This window comes from Octopus bimaculoides, chromosome 4 (assembly GCF_046866305.1).
Source record: "Octopus bimaculoides isolate indiv1 chromosome 4, ASM4686630v1, whole genome shotgun sequence".
Classification (NCBI taxonomy): domain Eukaryota; kingdom Metazoa; phylum Mollusca; class Cephalopoda; order Octopoda; family Octopodidae; genus Octopus; species Octopus bimaculoides.
Window position 1 is genome coordinate 17242260 of NC_142931.1, and position 21128 is coordinate 17263387.

Below are 21128 nucleotides of genomic sequence, written 5' to 3' on the forward strand. Positions count from 1 at the left end.
CCCTAGTGGTTTCCAAACTTTTCACTACCAAAAACCCCTTTTATTTAAACAAGTTTTCCCACGGACCTCAAGATACTGAAAGGTCTGTCAGCTTAACATGTTCATGGACCCCCCCCCCCAGTACTACCTTTGTGGACCACAAGTTGGGAACCATGGTTTACACCATAAAGAATTCCTACCAAATGTTTTTTCCTACATATCAAACATGGCCACTTTCCTATAGGGTTCTGCCTCCTTTCCTACTGCCTAAAACTTTAGCCTTTGCTACATTTACTCTCAGGCCTCTTGGTCCTAGGTTTTGCTTTCATTACCTCTCAATATCTTTAACTGATTTAGCTATGATGGCTAGGTCACTGGCATACAAGAATTCCCACTGGCAACAGGTCTCAAACTCCTCTGATCTAGCTTAGGGAACTATGGTAAAATTATAAACAGAAAAGAACTAAGAACTGTGCTCTGAGTTACACCAACCAGAAGGCTAAATTCTTTGCTGAATTCATTCATAACTCGTTTTGGTGGGTCTTCACAAACCATCTGCCTTTTCTTAGTGACCAACAAACAAGCATGAAATCCTGTCAAAAACATTCTACAGGTGTACAAAAGCTAGATATAGGGGCTAACACCTTGTTACGTACTTCTCTTCTGGTTGTCTTACTCAGAAGAGGGCATCAATAGACTCCTGCAGTGGTGCTATCGTCTTTCAGGAACTTTCTTAACCTGGTCCATCAATTTAATACTTCTGTAGTTAGTTCACTCTAAAGCATCTCCTTTCACTTTGTAATTTTTATTACGACTGCTCTGACAGTCACTGGGTATGACACCTTCTTGTACTATCTGACTGACTACGCCAGCGACTAGTGCATTACCACACCAACTGTTTAAAAAGTACCTCAGTGACTATCCTTGCTAGGTCAAATGCGTTCTCCTGCGTAATATTTTTAATCATACCTTCGACAGCATATCTGTCAACTTCAGTGGCTATTCCTTTTGTCGGTCTCTTTGGAGTAAACTGTCTCTCATTCATGCACTCTTATCACTCAACAACTTGTTTCCATAGCATTTGCAGGGTTAGTCAGAGAGGGCATAACATACTACTATCATTTCATGCACACTGCTAAACAACTCGATTCTATCCAGTACACTAATTTGCAATCCAGAACGTTTCACACTTCAGATCTTCTCCTCGCAGAACATGTGCATGCCTCCTACTTTTGGCTTTTCACATTGCTATCATTATTGACGTTAAGCTTCTCTTCTAGCTACTTAATATTGTTGTTTGCTCCCCAACGTTTCTCCAGTTTATCCAGGCCTGTACCTTAGCTTTTAAGGTTCTACCTACAATACTATTCCACCACCGTGTCACTCACCTCTCATTTTGCATCAACCACAGATCCATGGTCTGTCTATCTATCTATCTTTACATTTCAATTATATATATTTCTTAGGCATAACTACAGGGTTTTACCCGCCTCTTAGGCATAACTACAGGGTTTTACCCCCCAGACTTTGGGAGGTCATAATTTTCAGAAAAATTTTCTGAAAGTTATGACCTCCCAAAGTCTGGGGGGGGGAGGGGTAAAACCCTGTAGTTATGCCTATTCTTATTTACTTTTTTTACCACCCTAAACTTGAAGATTACCTATATAAGCATATATAAATTCATAACTGTAGCACTGTACGACTATATATCAATACATAATTACGCGCGCGCGAACAGTAACTACGGCGAAATTGTCACTGTCGCTTAAAAAGAAAATTTGCAGCGACAAGCTAAATATTAAAAAAAAAAAAAACTGACAGCTAGACATGTTACCTGTTGCATTAGATTTTCAAAATATCCCTGCTATTCGCTGGTGAGAAGCTTTTAGTGAAGTGTAAATTTTGTTTAATCCTCGATACTATTAACGCTTTCCATGTAAATAATCCGAATGAAAGTGCTTTCGGTAGTTGTGGCGATAATCATAAACAATTAGAAGTAGGACAGTTTTAGGAGATCGGTGCTTAAGGGAGATAACTATAGTTAGAGAAAATACAAACTGTAGCTTCTAATTAGTCAGATTATAAAAGAACTGTTGCAAGTGTTGTCTGGTTTGTAAGCCAAATAAAGCTATAATCTATAACATCGAAACAGTGTATCTTTTTAATAGATTTATTAACAACAAATAATTAGCTATCTTTAGAACAGAGAAAATAAAGAGATTAAACAAATCAATGAATTTTGAACAGTGTTTCTCCACGTACTATTTCCTAAGACATCTGTAACTTAGATAGCTGGAACATCGATATTTTGGTTACTTGGTTGGACTAGTTTAAGCTGCATGCTGCTTCTCATATAAAACTAAGTCGATTTTAGGTTTTCTATAAGATCATTTATTTATACATAAACATAATGATCCCATAGGTTACTGCTGGCTATATAGCTGATTACCAGTAGAGTTATGTATGTTGCGTTTAGCTAAGAACTAGCTTGCTACTTATTCGTGTGGCGAGAGGCGAGAAAGTTCAGTGTTAATGATAGACAAATGATTTTTTTTAACCCGAGATCGAGGAGTGATCAAAAATCCTGTCCTCTTAAGCCTCTGCTCTGATTGTGTGACACACGACCCAATTTATAATAATGTTTTGGCGGGAAGTCATGGAAATTTCTATTCGAAATCATTAAGACCGAATGACCACAGTAGAAACACTATGGCCTAACAATTAAGCTATGATCACTTGATATGCTATGGCCTATTTCTCATTACTGAGCCAACGTAATTTCAAATCTAAATTTTGCTGCACATTTTTTCTTTGCGTATAGCCACTCACCATCAGAGGGTACAGGCAGAGAAGGTTCCACAGAAGACAGGCTCTCCGCTAGATAATACAGAGATCCAAAAACTAATTTTACTCTATCAGCTGACTCACAATCCCATATCCTTTCTTCCCTAACTTTATAAACGGTGCTTCAACACAATTCCGCAAAACCAGCAGCAATTTCCTCTTCCTCTCCACCACCAGCATCTCTAAGAGTCTACTAAATTGAACAAGAATACATCGAGTGAATAATACCACACCATAGCTCAACTTCATCCAAGTTACCCCCAATAAACAAACCAAAATTCTAATTCCTTTCTAAACCTTTATCCTAATCTCTCCTTGCTAATCAGTATAAATTATTCTTGAAAGACAGAATAATGTCTTGGATAATTTTTAATGCTTGTATTCCTTCCAAATAAATGAATTTCACAGCCATAGAACTTTGGTCATTATCTTGTAGCTTATCCTTTAATTCGTACACGTAAGCTTTTGCTTCAAATGCCATGAACCAGGTTAAGATGTCTTCAATTGACTGTAAGTTTATGTCACCAAGAGATTTTCCTTGCTCTATCCACGATGCCACCGTCAAGTTCTGTTACTTGTTTATTTCAAAAAGCACAGGTATAGGAACAAGAATCAAATAGGCATAAGCTGCGAATTTCTATCTCGCCATAGTGGAAGCACAACCAACAGCAGAACGCATGGAGAAAGAGTAACATCAACCATAATTCTGTAACATGTAACCAAAAAATCAATATATCATAGTAGCGTAGTTCTGAAAGCTATTGTAATCTACTACTTGAATCCTAATCTGGCAGGTAAGCTTGCTAATCACTTATGCTCAATTCTTCCTTTCCTATCCATGTTATTATCTCTACTGGCTTGTAAAGCAGAGAGATCTAGCAGAATTGCTACCGTGCCAGGCAAAAATGCTTTGTGGCAATTCTGGTTTCATGTTCTTAGTTCAAATATAGCTGAGGTCAATTTTATCTTTCATCTTTTTGGGGGTCATTAAAATAAGCTCCAATAAAATACTGGGGTTGATAATATCAACTTATACCTCCCCTAAAATTGCTGGCTTTGTGACAAAATTCAAAGCCATTATTTTCTGAAGGCTTCAACTTTTGAAAGTGGAAAGTGAATGTCAACCGCATCAATGTAACGAGTTTGCAAGATTGTTAAATTGACTCTAGTGATTCATGGACTCTACCTCTTACCTCTCCGACTAATGAATAACAAGAAAAAAGAAAAAAAAATCATTATTTTATCTGTCTCCATGAAAGAGAGAGAGAGAGAGGGAGCAAGTGTATGGGTGTTAATTGTATGCTTGACATAAATTTAGGTATAACATTTGGTTCTTTGAGACAGTAATGAACCTTACTTACATTTTCCTCATCAAAAATAAATAAGTATAATTTTCTCCCAAAAGGCAGTTGTAGAAGGAAGAAAGGAGAGCAGGAAAGAATTAATAGATTTTACTGCCAGAAAAATGGACGGAGGACGTGTGTTAGCACTCCTACCCGTCTCATTTACCCAGTCATAATTGTATTGAACTATGTTGATCCACAACGAACATCTGTGTGTGTGAGAAAAAAAATAATAATTGCCAACAGAAAATATACACAGAAATTTTGTACCAAAATAAGTAATCTCTTACATACCTTGTTTATAATCCATTGGATCAATCTCAGCAAATACTTCATATACTGGTCATATCAGTTCCGGCATGATTCCACATAAAAAAAAAAAACTACAGATTTCACACACAGTTAACATGCAGTTTACTGTTGTAAAATAGTAAAAGTAAAGTGTTCTTAGAAAATGAAATATTTCTACGATACAAGCCGAAAGTGACAACAGAGATATCCTGTAATTTCGTATAAATAGTATGTCAGGTCAATGTTGACAGTTCTATTCACAAATAATCTCTGACAGGCTTGCATGTGGGCTACAAGGCCTGCTGCAAGTGAAGTTACTTGGTGCAATGAGTACATGACACCTTTCATATTTTCCTTGTTCTCTTCACTGGTGGCTGGAATTACGAACTTCAGCAATTGGTGCCATTCTTTGCACAGCAGAGCCTTCTCCTCCAAGGTGTTTGAGGAGGTGCCGGAATTCTTCATGTCTTTTCAGCACATCCCTGTATCATAACCTTTGGCCACCACGGCTCCTCCTGCCCTGACACAGTTCAATGTAGAAAACTGCCTTCGGGAGCCAGCTGCCCTCCATCCTGCAAACATGTCTCACTCAGCACAACAGCAATGACTAACTGTATCAGTGCGGCGCACAACCTCTACATCAGGAATACAATCCCACCATCTGATAGGCAAGATGGGATGCAGATGACGAAAATGGACTTGTGTCAGAGCTATGATGTGCCTATATTCCCTGGCGTGGAGGAGACAAGGGAACACAGTACACCTTTATTGAAGGCAATGTCATGGCAGCTCTGTAGACACTTCTCGAGAGAACCAAAAGCCTTTCTGGCCGAGTGTATTTGCCTCTCAACTTTGAGGTCTGAAGAATTAGTACAAGCCATTGTGCTGCCGAGAGAGATAAAGACTTTCGCATACTGTCACTGCCTCGGGCTCTCTCAATCTGTTAGGACATCTTGATGGAGGCTTGTAGAGCAGCTCAGACTTTGAAGTTTTGATCTTAAGACCAAACGTGTTTGCTGCTCAAGAAAACTGGTCCACAATGCATTGTGTGTCCTCAAAGCTGCTGGCCATGCATGCTGAGTCGTCAGCATAGAGCAGCTCCCTGATTTTGGTGGAGGAACGAAGAGAGGTCAAGTTAAAAAGCTTCCCATCTGTTTTGGTGCAGACAGTTCTACGTTGCTACAATCATCTTCATTTTCTTTCAATTTCTGCCATTGAAGTCCTGCTGGCTGCGGTCTTGTTCTGAGCATGCATTCTTTAGCCCACCTTTTCTAGGGGCTTCCACTTCTGGGACAGGCAGGGCTGCATTAGAACTATAGGACAGTCATACTACTGCCTTAGCACTGACTGCACCCATTGGGAGCAAGCGACCTGTGTGCAGGGCTTTTGCAAGCAGCTACTACTGTTACATTCACTCCATCGCCATAAGTCTTCCCACTTCTCTGAACAAAACACCTTGGACAGTGAGTAAGGTATTTGTCACCCCCACCCCAGGCTAAATCTCTAGGCCTCCATAATAGATACCACGTGGTGTGCAACAGTACAACACGAACATCAAAATTTACCAATATTCTTTTGTTTCAGTCATTTCACTGCAATCATGCTGGAGCACTGCCTTTAGTCAAACAAATTGACCCCAGGACTTACTGTGTCAGTTTCTTTTACCAAACCACTAAGTTACGGGGACGTAAACACACCAACATTGGATGTCAAGCGATGGTGGGGGGACAAATAGACACATACAGTGGGATGAATGGTTGCTCTTAAATACAAAGACCCTCCTTGGTGAAGAATATATCTCCCAGCATAGACTAGTCATCAGTAACTTTAGACTCGAGGCCAGAAGGATGCCAAAGAGCAGACCAATCCAGAAAAGGATTTGGAAGCTTAAGAACCCTTCACATGGTCAGAGATTTAGAGACATCATCACTGAGAAATTTGATGAGGGAGGAGGAGCTACAGACTTGTGACATAGCGGGAAACTGGAAATTCCTGTGTGACAACTTACTGAGCACCACAGACTGAGTCTGCGGTTGGTGCAAAGTCCCTTCCAGACCTAGAGTAACATGGTGGTGAAATAATACTGTAGACAGGGCCATTAGAGCAAAGAAACAGGCCTGGAAAACCTGGAAGAGTGGGGGTAGCAGGGAACTGTATCCAATAGCTAGAAGGGAGGCTAGGAGACAGGTATATATAGACAAGGGAGAAGCAGAAAAGACGTTTGCCAATGTTCAACGACATGAGAACCAAAGAACCGAAATATTTCGGATTGCAATGTCACAGGAGAGAAATGTATCCACATGGATGATAGTTCACTTGCATTTAATGATTCTGCAAAGAAAGAGGCTTGGAAATGCCATTATGAAAGACTGCTGAATGTGGATAATGAATGGGAGGACGAGAGCCTGCCAAATGTTGACCCAGTTGAGGGACCAACTACCCGAATCAATAGCACCCTAGTAGATAAAGCAATTAGGGCTCCCAACCCATCGGGAATCATTACTGAGATTCTTCTGCTACAAAGGTAAAGGTGATGCCTTAGATAGAAATAACTACAGGGGTATCAAATTGCTGGATCAGGTGATGACAGTCACAGAGAGGGTCATAGCCCAACTAATTAGGGAGAGAGTTAATCTAGATGAGACGCAGTTCGGTTTTGTGCCAGGTAGAACCAGCACTGATGCTACATTCCTGGTAAGGCAACTGCAGAATTGTGTGAAGAAGTGTCACATCCTAACAGAGAGGGAGACCCAGGAAGGAGGTGAAGCACAACCTTCGAACGTTAGGCCTCACAAAGGCAATGACAGGAGATATGCTGTGATTGAGAAGACCTGGCAAGTAGAATGAGATCACAGCCATAGCCTACACCAGTGTCGTATAACCAACCCAATTTAAAAGTACCCTTGAATCATTGGGCGATATGCTGTTCTTGAAAAGACTTATTGAGTCAAGTAAAATCAAAAGCAAATCAAGATCAAAATCAAATTGTAGTTGTGGCACATAAGCACTGTCAAGCGCGAATCGATGCCAGTGCCATCTGACTTGCTCCCTGTGCTGGTGGCACATAAAAAGACCATCTGTATGTGGTCGATGCCAGTCTCTCAGACTGGCGCCTGTGCTCGTGGAACATAAAAAGCACAATTCAAATATTGTCAATGCCAGTGCCGCCTGACTAGCTCTCATACCAGTGGAATGTAAAAAGCACCAACTATACTCTTGGAGTGGTTGGAATTAAGGAGGACATCCAGCTGCAGAAACTCTGCCAAATCAGATTGGAGCCTGGCACAGCCTCCAGTCAAACCGCCCAACTCATGCCGGCATGGAAAACGGACATCCCGATGCACGCACGCTTGTCAGTAGACCAGCCAGCACCCCACCGCCATGTACAAATACCATTCAAATGGCACAAATTATGATTATAAAGACATTTCTAGAGAAAATGTTTTCCGAAGAGGACTGTCGGAAAATTCACGCAATCCATTTTTGCCCCGCCTCATAAATTTCAGGAAAATGGATATCTTTTAATTTCAAATTTTTTAATGAAAAACTTCAAAATTGGTCCACACCCCATCCTGCTGTCTAAAAGTGAAAATGAACGGTGGTGTGGATCAATTTTGAAATTTTTCACAAAAAATTTGTTCCCCTCCCATTCTTAATCTCCATATTTTTCTGCAGAGATCAAAAAAAGGTAAAATATTAAAAATTGGGTGGAGGGGAAGAGAAATAAAAAAATTTTAAATGTGTCGTCAAAAACATAGGAATCCGGTGAAAAAGAAAAGTCAGTTTTTTTTTTTTTGGTGGTGGTGGAGTATGACATTTCAAACGACTGTCATTTATAAAGCACATGCTTTTGTTTATGTTTCTGAAAAAGATTGTCACTTTCCATAAATCTTTTTTTTTTTTTTACTTACGTTGGGGATAAGGGAACTTCTCTTGAAGTCAGTGTAAAGTGAAAGAGACAGAGAGAGAGAGAGAGAGAGAAAGAAAGAGAGAAAGAGAGAGAAAGAGAGCAATTGTGTGTGTGTGTTGATGGGGTGTGCAAGACAAGTGTGGTGTGTATGTGAAGGTGTTTTGCTGGTGTGTGTGATTGACAGAGAAAAAGAGAGGTTGTTATGCATGTATGTGTGAATGGCTAGCTTCAGTCACACACACACAAACACATATTGTACACCTATTGCATACATGTTCATGAGAGATAGAGAGATAGAGAGAGAGAGAAAGAGAGAGAGAGAGAAAGAAAGAGAGAGAGGGGGGGTATGCTTTCTGTTTTTGCATGTATGCTTATGTAATGGCCTGCTATGAGGTCGACTCAATGGAATAATGACAGTAGTCGAAGTTATAGACAAAATATTTTTATTAAACCGTTACATATAAACATATCAACAATCGCAGAGTATATCTGTACAAGAAGGAGTGTGCCTTCTCGACTGCTACTGCGCAGCCTTAAATTTCTACTTGTCCTGTTTTCATCATTCTGACATCATGCAAGGGACCGATAAAGTTATGTCTGTTGATGGAACGATGGTGAAATAGTAAGAGAAAAATGGGAGAGTTATAAAGTGAGGAGGAGATATCCTTCTCGTGAGAAAAGTATTGCATGCAAAAGAAAAAAAAAGCCTATAGACGTGTACAGAAACTGGGTGCAAGCATGCATATATGCATGTGCAAACATTGTGTTGTGCAGCAAAAGGAATGAAAAGCACAAAATGAGTCAAGAAAAGTGACGAAACCTGGTTGGTAATAGTGTCCTGTGAAAGGTCTATGCTGAAAAGTGAGAAAAAGGTTAGTTCTTTTGGTTGGATAGCTGTTCTAAATGTTGCATTTATGCATGCCAACTGTCTCTCTGGTGGATCTGTGCATCGTGCTGCAGTACACTGGCAAGTGGAAAGTAATTGGTGGGAGTCCACTGAGTCGGCGATTTCCCTCCTTTTGTGTTGTGTGACAATGGAATTGAAAACTGTTGTGAAGGTTCGTGTCATGTAATTCTTGTTGATGTAACTGGCATGGACTGTGATTGTCTTCACGAGGTCAAGCGATACAGCGAAACGACGTGCAATGCAGAAGCAGAAAGTGTTTGAAGTTGAGCCCACCAAATGTAATCGATAAGGCAACGAAGACTGCAATCCTGTAGCTCGAGGGTCAGCAATTGTGGCAGGGTTGTTGTTGTGTTCGAATCACATTTGGGGTAACCAATTGCATCGTTGTGGTTGATGTATTCTAATAACATCGGTCGGTCACCAATTGTTGTCGTAGCAGTCTTGCGGTGTACCATGTAATGACAAAAACTTTGCTTGCTGGTTGTAGTCGACAGTGAGATGTGTTGTCAGTAGAGAGAGAAAGAATAGGTAATGCTCAATGCTGACAATAGAGAATGTAAAGGTAGCATTGTCACTTCTTGATTTCGGCCGATTATAGAAAAAGAGGTATACCACCATGATTGCTGTTTTGTGTGGTGTCCGTGTAGACATGGAAAGGTTTTAAGTCAAATGGAAAACACATCAATTGACTTAGCAAAGCCATGTAATGAAAGTGACTCAAAGAAGAATGCAGTTGATTCGTTAGCAGAAATTTACTGATTTAAATTCGCATTTACTCTATGTCCAAATGAAGTCACTACGTATGTATAAGTAGCTGGAGTCCGTTCTGAAGTAGGTAGAGTTTAGAGTTCGTTCCAACCATTTCTCTTATTTCTGTAAAATCCAGGTTGGCATGCACTTTTGTTTTGAAAACAGTGGATGCAAATTTCAGAGAAGAAAATGGAAATGTTATTGTGTGTGGTAGCAATTTTTTTTTTTTTAAATTTGGTTCAGACTCTTGGTGTAATGATTACCAACTCAAAAGCAAAAAGAAAAAAAAAAAGAAAAGAAACGTTTGACCAAATTTTGCTTGCACGGGTTATTTCCATGTGTAGAAGACAATTTTGTAAAGTAATTTTTAAAATATACAAGTTACAAGATCTGAAAGGTGCATGGAGAAAAGAAAGAAATGCAAATTACTACAATACAAAAGAAATAAATATAAAATTATGCAGATTTCCATGAATTTGAGGATAAATCAAACAACAGAACACATTTTTGAAATCATACAGGATAATACTAATACATTTTATGAAGCACATAAAAATATTACTGCTGTTGTAATGTCACCAACAAAATTCCTGCAAGTATGTTGGAAACAAATTATCGGACGTTCCATGCATCCTCCGATAATTTGATTTCACCTGACTCCACATCTCTTTCATTGGTGTTTGTTGAGATCCACAAAGGTGACACTGTCGTTGACAGTGGAATGGTGTGGCAGGTTATTGTATGCGCTCCAGGAATCTGTGATTATCATAGTTCCTGGCAAAACTGCACTTGTTTTCTGCAGGAACTAAGACACATCTCACACTGTCTCGTTCAACCATTCCAAGAACCTAATGCCCTTGTCAATAACAACCGCGCTATTTCCTGTCCATGAACTTGGATTCGTCAATTTCTACATCTTCAAGTTGTATAGGGTGGTCAAAGCACCACATAGCACAAACATCGTGGAAGTAATTGTACCAGTTAACAATGGTTTCTGATGTAATTTGAACTTCACTCACCACAACACTGTTTGCATTCTATTTTGGCCCAGTAATACATCAACTCTAGGAGAAGGGTCAACAGTAGGCGTGCATCTGAGTCTTGCCTAATGCTACAAAATCGACTGCTAACAGTACACCTCCACATTTTCCCCGTCGGGTTGTATTGGCAAGACTTCAATTTGTACCCCACTAGAAATGGTTTGACCCAGGCAAGAAAACAAAAGAAAAATAGCGCAATAGCTGTAAAACAGCTTGCTCTAAACGAATATAGGGAAAAAAAAAAAAACGCGCGCTCGCGAACAGGGGTGGGGGAGAGGACTCGGAAAATTCACATTGTCAGTCCATGGCCTCTAAACTAGTGTTTGACCCGAGCCAAAAAACAAAAAAAGTGCAATGGGTGTAAAAGTACTTGCTCTAAACGAACATGGAAAAAAAAAAGCGCGCACGCAAACGGAGGGGAGAGGACTCGGTAAACTCATTGTCAGTAAATGGCCTTTAAACCATAGTGATTGACCCGAGCCAAAAAAACAAAGAAAAAATAGTGTAAAACTACTTGCTCTAAATGAATATTGGAAAAAAAAAAAAAAAAAAGTGCGCTTGTGAACGGGAGTCCATGGCCTTAAACAAGCCCAAGTACCTTCAATTTGTTGCGTGTTATCTAACGAGTTAAACTCGACACTGTGGTTCGCCGTTCTATGTTGAAAGCTGTACCCCTCGATCTCCGGAATATGAGAATACGCCCTCTACAGGTCACTAAATATTGTGGTACCTGGCAGGACGGAGTGGCGGATACATTCTTCAAGTGTTTCATGACAAAGCATATAGAAACACTTGTCTGGTCTCGCAACCTTCCTCGATCATACTTTCTCCTAGAGAAGACTGTCTTGTCTATCTCGACAATCTTCCCAGGACCACCTATTTGAACTGGGCTCATGAGCAAGTCATGTGTGCATACTTCTCGCACATAATTGTTATAATCCACAGCTGTATTGGGGCTCATCCGCAGTTCTTCTACACAATAACGGACTGTAGTCAGTTCCTTGACCCAAGAGTACAAGAAAAGGACTACAGTCCGCAGAGGAAGTGTGCTACCTTCCAGTCAAGTTTCCTTTCTAATGGAAACTTTAACAGAACAACCTCTGACAGTACACCGCCACATAATGTGATTACTTAAGGATTTTTTCGCCATTAAGTGCCCATTTACACATTTTTTTTGTTGCCGGTATGACACCCTCCTCTGTTAAGTACTCCACCGCATCCTCTTCCGTTTTTAATAAGCTATACAACTCGCCTAGACTAGCCATTTTCACAAAGTAATATAAAATATAAACAATTAAACACAAACAAACAAAATAAAATGAAAAAATAAGCAACAGAATATGAACAAATAGCAATTAAATTATACAACGAACAAAATAAAATGAAAAAATAAGCAACACGTGTTTACGAATATTCTAGATCATAGGAAATGTCAGAACTAATAGGGATTAATACCATATACACCGCCACAGCAGTAACTGTATTCAACTGAATAGAAGTCAGTGATTGGTTGAAATTATTGAAATAAGACAATTTTTTACATGAAATAACTGAGTATGTATGCTGGGGGTGCGTTGTATAAGGGTATAATGAAGTTTGAGATATTTGTATTTGTACTGTTTTCTAAAAAGTTTAATAGATGTTCATTTTTGGTGTTAATAGCTGTTACGTTTGTGGTGCTATTTGTTGCGAGTGTGTTGTTGTTGATGTTGGGAAGCTCACCTTTTTTGCGCCTCCCCTCTTTGTCACTTGTTTCTTTTGTTTTTCTTTGGTGGTACAGTGTGCCACTCCCCTTTCTTACTATCAGTGCTCGCACAATCCGAGCTGATCTGATCTGGAAAGGGAATGTTCTTAGGGTCTGGCGAAATTTTTTTTGCAATTTCTGTTGTTGTTGTTGTTGCTGGTTCTGTTATTTTCTTCTTTGGTGTGGAGGTTCTTGGTGTTGGTTTGGTGATGGCTGGAGATGGTGGTGTCGTTTTTCATGGTGTTGGTGGTGTGGAGGCTGTTGGTTGTTGTCGTTGCTGCAGAAATTTTCTGTTTTTGTCTGCCTCCACTCTTTGCTTGTAGATGGGGCAGTCTTTCTTTAGGTGTTTTTCGCTGCTGCAGAGGTAGCACTTTGGTCTGCGCCCCTCTACAGCAACGTGTATCCTACTGCCATCCGGCAGGTTTATTGCGTCGGGTATGGCATTTATGCTATCTTGTTCAATTTGAACAAGGAATTGCATTTCCATACTCGATCAGTTTTTTTTCTTTTATTCTATGCACCTCCAGAATAGTAGCAGTCTCTTCAATGTCGAAGAGCACAGCTGCCACTAGACAGGAGATGTTCAGTTTTTAATTTTGTCACGTGCCGACCAAGGTATGTCGGCATGAGTAATAGATCGTCCGCCTTTAATGGTGTTGTGGAGTGCCGGATGGCATCCTCTTCTGTTGGGAAGCATACTTCCACTGTTCCAAAGCGCTTCCCTTTGTTCACGAAAGTTTTTTGGCCCCATATGGGCTTTAGAGCTATCTCCAATTTCTGTGGAGTAGCACTCTCCATTTTATGGTATTTTGTTTTGAAAACCTTGTATACTATTGTTTTTCTGTTTGTCGCTTGTAGAGTGTTAAGAAAGACATTATTGCCATCTTTTCTTAACAATTCCTTGGCATTCTTTATTTCTGCCATTGTAACTTTGATTTCTTCCGAGGTCTGCTTAGCTGAGGGAGCGAAACTGTAACAATGGCTACTGGTTGTGGTCTTGGTGTTGTTTTCTTTGTTCTTTTTTTCTTCCTCCTTCTCCGGTGTAGAAGCAATGGTGGAGGTGAGAGCTGGGAAGTGCATGTCAGAAAGTCTATTAAACAGAATTGAATCAGGAACGCTGCACGTGGCAGAACGTTCCTTGGCATTCGAAACTTTGCCTTTTATGGCGTAACTGGGCGGGGTGAAATGCGACTTGACACGTCATTCTTTTTGTCGGGGAGTGATGCAGAGAGAAGAGAACAGCTCGCTGCTCTCTTCAATGACATTTTGTAAAAATGTTATGTGTAAAAATGTGAAAATAGAAATGTTCAAACGAAAATTTCGCCCCTAAATGGGGGAAATTTCACCTAACTGACTAGCTCCACAAGAACCTAGTTGGCTTGGCTACAACAATATATAAAAATTAAAACAAGTTACAAACGATTTACATGCAAAGTTGACAATAACTCATGGAGCGTCGGGAGACACGTCCATCCGCTTGAAAGGCAAAATAATAATAAGAAGAATAAGAACAACAACAATAATAATAATAACAAGCAAATTTCGAAATAAACTGCAGCTCTCAAATTCTTTACGGCTGAAACTATCGCGCATTGAACCTGATGTTAATTCTATTATTGAGCGTAGCAAGAAAAAGGCTCATCCTTCTCACAGGCCTCAATGAAAATGTAATCTGAAATAAATTTGTTTCTTTCATTAATGTTTTTACCCAGTAGAGTTAAGTGGGTCGCCATAAACTTGTGTCATAAATAGTGGGTCGCGTCTCTAAAAAGTTTGGGAACCACTGCTCTAAACAAATATGAAGGGAAAAAAAAAAAGGGGTGCCCACGAACGGGAGAGGACTTGGAAAATTCACATTGTCAGTCCACAGCCTTTAAACCATAGTGATTGACCAGAGCCCCCCAAAAAAGAAAAAAAAATAGTGTAATAGGTGTAAAACTACTTGCTCTAAACGAATATGAAAAAAAAAAAAGGCGCGCTTGCGAACGGGGGAGAGAACTCGAAAAATTCACATCGTCAGTCCATGGCCTTTAAACTATATTGTTTGACCCGAGCCAAAAAAAAAAAAAAAAAAAAAAAAATAGTGTAATTATCTCGGGCCAGGGTAAAGACTTGCAGCTGCCAATAAGAATACGTGCATTCTTCTGGCAGCAAGTTTAATACCTTCCATAAATTGGAATCTAGAGAGTTATTGTTTTTAGTAACAGGCACAGATGTCTGGACGAATGACTACTCTTTTCACTGATCCCCACAATCTCTATTGTCTGAGTGTGCACCAACGAGTTTGTAGAAAGTACAAAATTTTTACTTTGGCTGACCTGAAAGTGAGTATACCCAAGATCTCCAAGAGAATTGTATGCAGCCCAAGAATCACTATATATTATGGACCCTTGGCATATGTGGGGGGTAATTAACGGAATCTCGCCTTTCCTCTTTACCACACTCAGATGAAGGAGGTATCAAAAATTACTTTTTTGTTTCGCGTTCTATTCTACCGAAAAGCCCGATGGTTTTTACAAGTCTTCCACGATTATATTTTCTCTTTACAATAACCGTCTCATCAATTTCCACTTCGACTCCTGGCCCACCGATATGATCCTGGTGATTCTCTATCCAATGCCCGAAAAGAAAGATCGGCACTGTCATGGTATTAGCTGTCAGAAGTGAAAGTAGAAAAATCTGCTAGTGAGCTATTTGTTTGCCTGTTGGTTTGAGTTGATACTTTGGCTACTGACTCGCCGGAGCGATCTCTATCTAACTATCAATCACTCGTCCACCTTCTTAGAAAACACAAATTTAATATAAAAATATATTTTCTGAAATTGCAAATTATTTAAAATATAAAAATATAATTTTCAACAGAGAGAATTTATCAAAATAGAAAACAAATGAAGTTTGAAGTTAAGTTTAAAAATAAATGTGATACTTATGCTCCGTAGATACTTACACTCTGTAATGTTTCAAACGCATGGATCTAGGTGTCGAATTTGTTCCAATAACTTCTCGAAGATTTCGTCCTTAAATTCATAACGCCACATGAATTCAATCAGATGCGACTGCAGTAAACTTCAGGCTGTTCCACTTTCTCTTTTGTTGCGATTCTTTACATGCTTCCATAAGCATTCTATGTGGTTGATTGTGGCAAATGTTATTGGATCAACAAAATTTATAGAATGATTTACAGTCAAATGTCTATATATCCTAGCTGATTGAGCGTATTATACGAATGCCAGAGGTCAGAAATTATAGTCGTACCAGGCAATATACGGTCTTGTCTTCCACTGCCACCAAAAAATATCTTGTATCCCTTTCCAAAGCACCAAACAACCACTGCGTTTTAACCCGATGGCCAACATTGTATTTTCTTCTGACAAACGCACTTTCATCTATCTCCACAATTCGGTTTGGTCCTCCTAGCTTAATGTTTTGTGCAACATAATATTCTGCACATACATCACGGCAAAAATTTCTCCAATGTGTTACGGCTACATTTGCTATATGACATTCTTGGGATATTCCCTTTGCTAAATCTTCTTTTACCCAATAATATAATATATCTATAATTTGTTCACATTTCAATGTACTATTTTCTAGAAATATCGCGGTGATTAATTCCATTTACACTGGGATATGCAGAAGTCATAGTGAAAATCCGAAAGTGAAAAACCTTCAACTAATTTTTTCACGTGTTGATTTCAAAGTGAACAACTTTGAATTACGCGCGCTGGTGGGGCTGATGGGTGTATCTGATTTGGTTGTTATTTCTAGCATGTAAATAGCCTGCTTGGGAAGTGGGAGGGGTTGAAATTTTGAATTTGAGATTTTGGCACTATCACGCTATTAGCTGTCAGAAGTGAAAGTGGTCGCTGTCTGTCAGCCTGCTTGCCTGTCTGCCTGCTGAGCTATCTGTGTGTCCGTCTGTCTGTCTGCCTGCTGGTTTGAGTTGATACTTTGGCTTACTTACTTACTGATATCTATCTACTATGTATCTATCTATCAATTATTAGAAAACACAAATTTAATATAAAAACATATTTCCTGAAGTTGCAAATTATTTAAAATATAAAAATATAATTTTCAACAGAGAGAATTTATCAAAATAGAAAACAAATGAAGTTTGAAGTTAAGTTTAAAAATAAATGTGATACTTATGCTCCGTAGATACTTACACTCTGTAATGTTTCAAACGCATGGATCTAGGTGTCGAATTTGTTCCAATAACTTCTGGAAGATCTCGTCCTTGAATTCGTAACGCCACATGAATTCTATTAGATGTGTTTGCAGTAAATTCCGGGTTGTCCCATTTTTCTCTTTTGTTCCTGTTCTTGGCATGTTTCCATAGGCATTCGATGTGATTTGTTGTGGCAAATGTAACCGGATCAACAAAATTTATTGAATGGTTCACGGTTAAATGTCTATATCCTAGCGTGTTTAGTGTATTATATGAACGCCAGAGGTCAGAAATTATTGTTGTTCCTGGTAATATCCGCTCTTGTAGAATCGGAATCTCCATAGCCTAAAACGTGGGATTCCGTTAAAAAAAAAAATAAGGGGGGGAAAGATTCAGATTACATATAGTCCATCTGGACCGCGAGGGTCCAGACTAGTCATTTTCACAAAGTAATATAAAATAATATAAAATACAAACAATTAAATACAAGAAAAAAATTAAGGTGTTCACACACAGTGTAAACAAAATAAAATGAAAAAATAAGCAACAAAAAATGAACAAATAGCTATTAAATTATACAACGAACAAAATAAAATGAAAAAATAAGCAACACACGTGTTTACGAACAGTCTAGCCCATAGGAAATGACAGAATAGGGATTAATACCATATACACCGTTACAGCAGTAACTGTATTCAACTGAATAGACGTCAGTGATTGGTTGAAATTATCCGAAATAAGACAATTTTTTAACGTGAAATAACTTCGAATACAAAATTTTTTATCTGTTCTATAACACAAAATATACAAGTATACGAAGTTTGAAAGTGTTTCGGTACCAAAAACACTACATAAAACATAAATGAAAAGTGGTGCCCGTCAATTCAGAAAGATCCCTTACCTTTCGCCCCAGAAAAACATCAATACATGTCAAACCATGTGTCTTTCCTCACTGACACAGACTCCATGCATTCTCGGTGCGAGCATCGCCAGTACATATTCCCACCACGTCTTTTTGTATTCATAACATGCTTCTTCCTTTTACATAATTTTCTTTGGGGTAAAACACCCGTTTCTTGTGGGTACGACACAGCATCCTCCTCCGTCCTCAGTGTCCCCATCATAGAAGCGAGGTTGCCGGAGCTTGCTGCCATAGTCGAACAAACTTTAAAATTATTCACTTTCGGAAAGTTATGATGAAACAAAGTTGGGCGGGTGGGTGAATCACACATGTGGAGGTATACCCGAAAAAGTACACAGGAATATGTTGAGACGAATCATCTTTTACAAACTTTTCAAAAATCTCATTGTGGGTAAATTTCCGCAATATGATTTATAAAGGTCTTATAATTTTCCCAAGATTTATCGCATTTCATGTGGTAGAATTCTCTGTACACGGCCTCCTCCACGTGCAACCATCTCATGTTCCCGCTCGATCCGGATTTATATTTCAGTTTACTTTTTATTCGGGAGCAATATGCCTCCACATGATTGGTAGTTGCACCACTCTCTGGGTCCACAAAATTCCGAGAGTGGTCCACAGTATTGTGGATATAGCCAAGTCTTTGGAGTTCACGGTAACTGGCCCACTCATCTGTAAATATAATGGACCCTTGTACCACATTTTCCATTATGACCGCCTCCACTGTCTCTGCCTTTGTATCTGGAATGTGTTGCATGTATCCTATCTTCTGAGTGTTGTCGTAGAATCCAACAACCCAGAATGACTGTTCAACATGTTCAACTTGATTGTTGTCTTTGAACATTAAACATTTCTTTACTTCTACAACATGATTTGGGCCACCCAATTTCTTTCTGTTTCTTATTAATATTTTCGAACATATTTCGCGGCAATACTGATACCATTGAATGGCCGTACACTTGCTGACATTGTTCATGGACATTGAGCTTGATACTGGCATTTCGCAGATGAAATCTAATATTATGCTAAAAATTTTGAAGACTGGCAACTGACTTCTTTCTAGAAATGTATTCTTCCGAATTGAGACAGTTTTCTTGCACTTGCGGCATCTCCAAGTAACGCCGTCTGTTGCACGCTGGAAGGGTAATACGGACATTTCATTACGGCATGAACATCTCTTATCTTGTGAAATTAATTTATTCTCCTGTAAATACTGCACAAAATAATCTTTGGACAGTAGTTTCATCATCTCAAACCTTGGACTATCCATTTTCAGTAATAAGAATTAAAAATTTGTTTAAAAAAAGTTTAAAAGTTTCATGTATAATGAAATTATTGTTTCGACTTCCGCGATATAACACCTCCGAATTTCTTTTCAATTGTGGCGACGTATCACGAATTTTCCCGCCGATGTACCAGAATTAATTTCTATTCCAAAGAGGGGGAGGTATTCTATGAACTTGTCATTACAATGTATTACCTCGTTGCATTAAGAGATTTATAAGAATAAGCTGACTTCTTAAGTCTCCCCAAGTTCAAGATGGGAGCAGGGCTGATTAGAAATGTAAAACCCCTCTGTTTTATTGTTTGACCGCATTTAGTGCACACACAAAAACAGAGAGAGGAGTTGATCAAAAGAATACGAATAAAATTGTAACTGAGTACATTTTCGTAATTTGCATAAATTAATTTGCATAATTAACGAAGTTTTCAGTACGAGTTATTTGGCATCAAAGTTTAAATAGATATGCAAACTAGAGATTTAGAAAAGAAAAAAAAATCAGAAGTCTTAATTTGCCCTGCATACGCACAACATTACAGTTCTACAATTGATATTACGACAAAACTTTTATTTTCGTCTTCGTGATGGGCGGATTTACAAACCTGGTTTTAGATAAAATAAATAAATATATAAATAAATCAATAAAATCCCTCAAGATTTGCGGATTTTACTAAATTCTTCAGAAATCGCCCAAATTAAAAAGCCCTCAAATTTGAGAATTTTAGCGTGTGGTTATGTGTTTTTTTTTTTTATCTTTCATAAATCCTAAAGTAAAATGAAAAGGATTTTTTTTTTCTAACAATAATTTGCCCATACTTTATTGTGTTGATAAATAATTATTCTGAGTATAGATTAAAATTGAGAAAAATCGAAATTCAATGCGTTGTTAATCTGAGGAAAAATACTTTCCAGGCATTTAGCTGTTATTTCTAGCATACCGAACTTTCTGGCGAGGGCTTTATTATTTTCGTCTGCAGTTTCAGGAGTAATGTACGCATGCACAAAAGAACTTATACACTACATAAAACATTTGGTTTCGTAAGGGGTGGAGAGCAATGGAGGATGTTTTCTAAAAGTTAAAATTCAAAAACATTTTTTGTTTTCAAACTGGTAATCTACGTATATTATTAATAAAATGTCGGAAAAAAATGAAAAATAAAAAAATGGTGGAGAATTAAAATTTTGAAAACTTCTTTTTTTTTTGCAAAATCGTAATCCACGATATCGTAAACATTTGTTTGGTCTGTTGAAAACTGATAGACGAAACAAAAATGTTGTAAAAATACGGAGATCCTTTGAATAATACGGCGAAGAAGGATATTTAGTAAAAGAACTGTTGCGTCTAAAAAATTGTAAAACCGCGGGAGAAAAAAATTATTTACTACCGAAATCGAGCTGGGTGTGAAACTATAAATTTACCTTTTTTTCTTCAACGTTTTTTTTTAATGTTACCATCTCAATTAATTTCCTAATATATCGCAAATGCGTTTTTCATTAACCAAACAAAATTTTGCAGAACTTAGAAATTCACTCATAGAATGTAAATTCACAATCCTCACAGAAAGACATATTCCTTCAACTTTAAAAACCGAATAAAATTATAAATAATTGATCGGAAATCCCTAAGCATCTATGTGATTGGCCTTATTATATACGTCATAAAAATACTGTCCAGTAATTGTGAACAGGACGGCATTGTTCGATCTGGTAAAAGATTCGATTTCAGACCGAGCGGTGCCACACCATTAAAAACTTTCAGTGGCGTACTGTCACTACCATCGATTTCGTTTATATGACAGGTACTATATTTTATCGAACCCGAAGAGGTGAAAGTCAAAGTTACCTCTTTTACTTTTTTACTTGTTTCAGTCATTTGACTGCGGCCATGCTGGAGCACCGCCTTTAGTCGAGCTAATCGACCCCAGGACTTATTCTTTGTAAGCCT

At 38.5% G+C, this 21128-nt stretch overlaps 2 protein-coding genes and 2 pseudogenes across 6 annotated transcripts in view; all 4 read right to left on the reverse strand.

The window, feature by feature from the left end:
* Positions 1-6849, reverse strand: part of LOC106875188 (protein CFAP20DC) — a 42109-nt gene extending 35260 nt beyond the window's left edge. The window contains exon 1 of one of the 4 annotated variants that reach the window (XM_014923226.3): positions 1814-1996. The gene's annotated coding sequence lies outside the window, so the exon portion shown is untranslated. Of the gene's footprint in view, positions 1-1813; positions 2004-4460 lie in introns of those variants that run through there. The other 3 variants (XM_052966914.2, XM_014923227.3, XM_014923228.3) reach the window with 3 other exon arrangements.
* Positions 6850-8793: 1944 nt separating this feature from the next.
* On the reverse strand, positions 8794-12214 carry LOC149135973 (uncharacterized; annotated as a pseudogene).
* On the reverse strand, positions 8794-16426 carry LOC128247289 (uncharacterized; annotated as a pseudogene). The gene has a single exon (XR_016241385.1). The product of XR_016241385.1 is annotated as an uncharacterized LOC128247289 (transcript).
* Positions 8794-20608, reverse strand: LOC106875185 (uncharacterized). The gene has a single exon (XM_089350386.1). It carries the CDS (start codon positions 19169-19171, stop codon positions 18284-18286), a length of 888 nt encoding a protein of 295 aa, XP_089206512.1. The 5' UTR covers positions 19172-20608; the 3' UTR covers positions 8794-18283.
* Positions 20609-21128: the final 520 nt, after the last annotated feature.

Bases quoted from the DNA above. Each gene is read 5' to 3' on its own strand.
- LOC106875185 (XM_089350386.1), bottom strand. From the start codon at position 19,171: ATGGATAGTCCAAGGTTTGAGATGATGAAACTACTGTCCAAAGATTAT.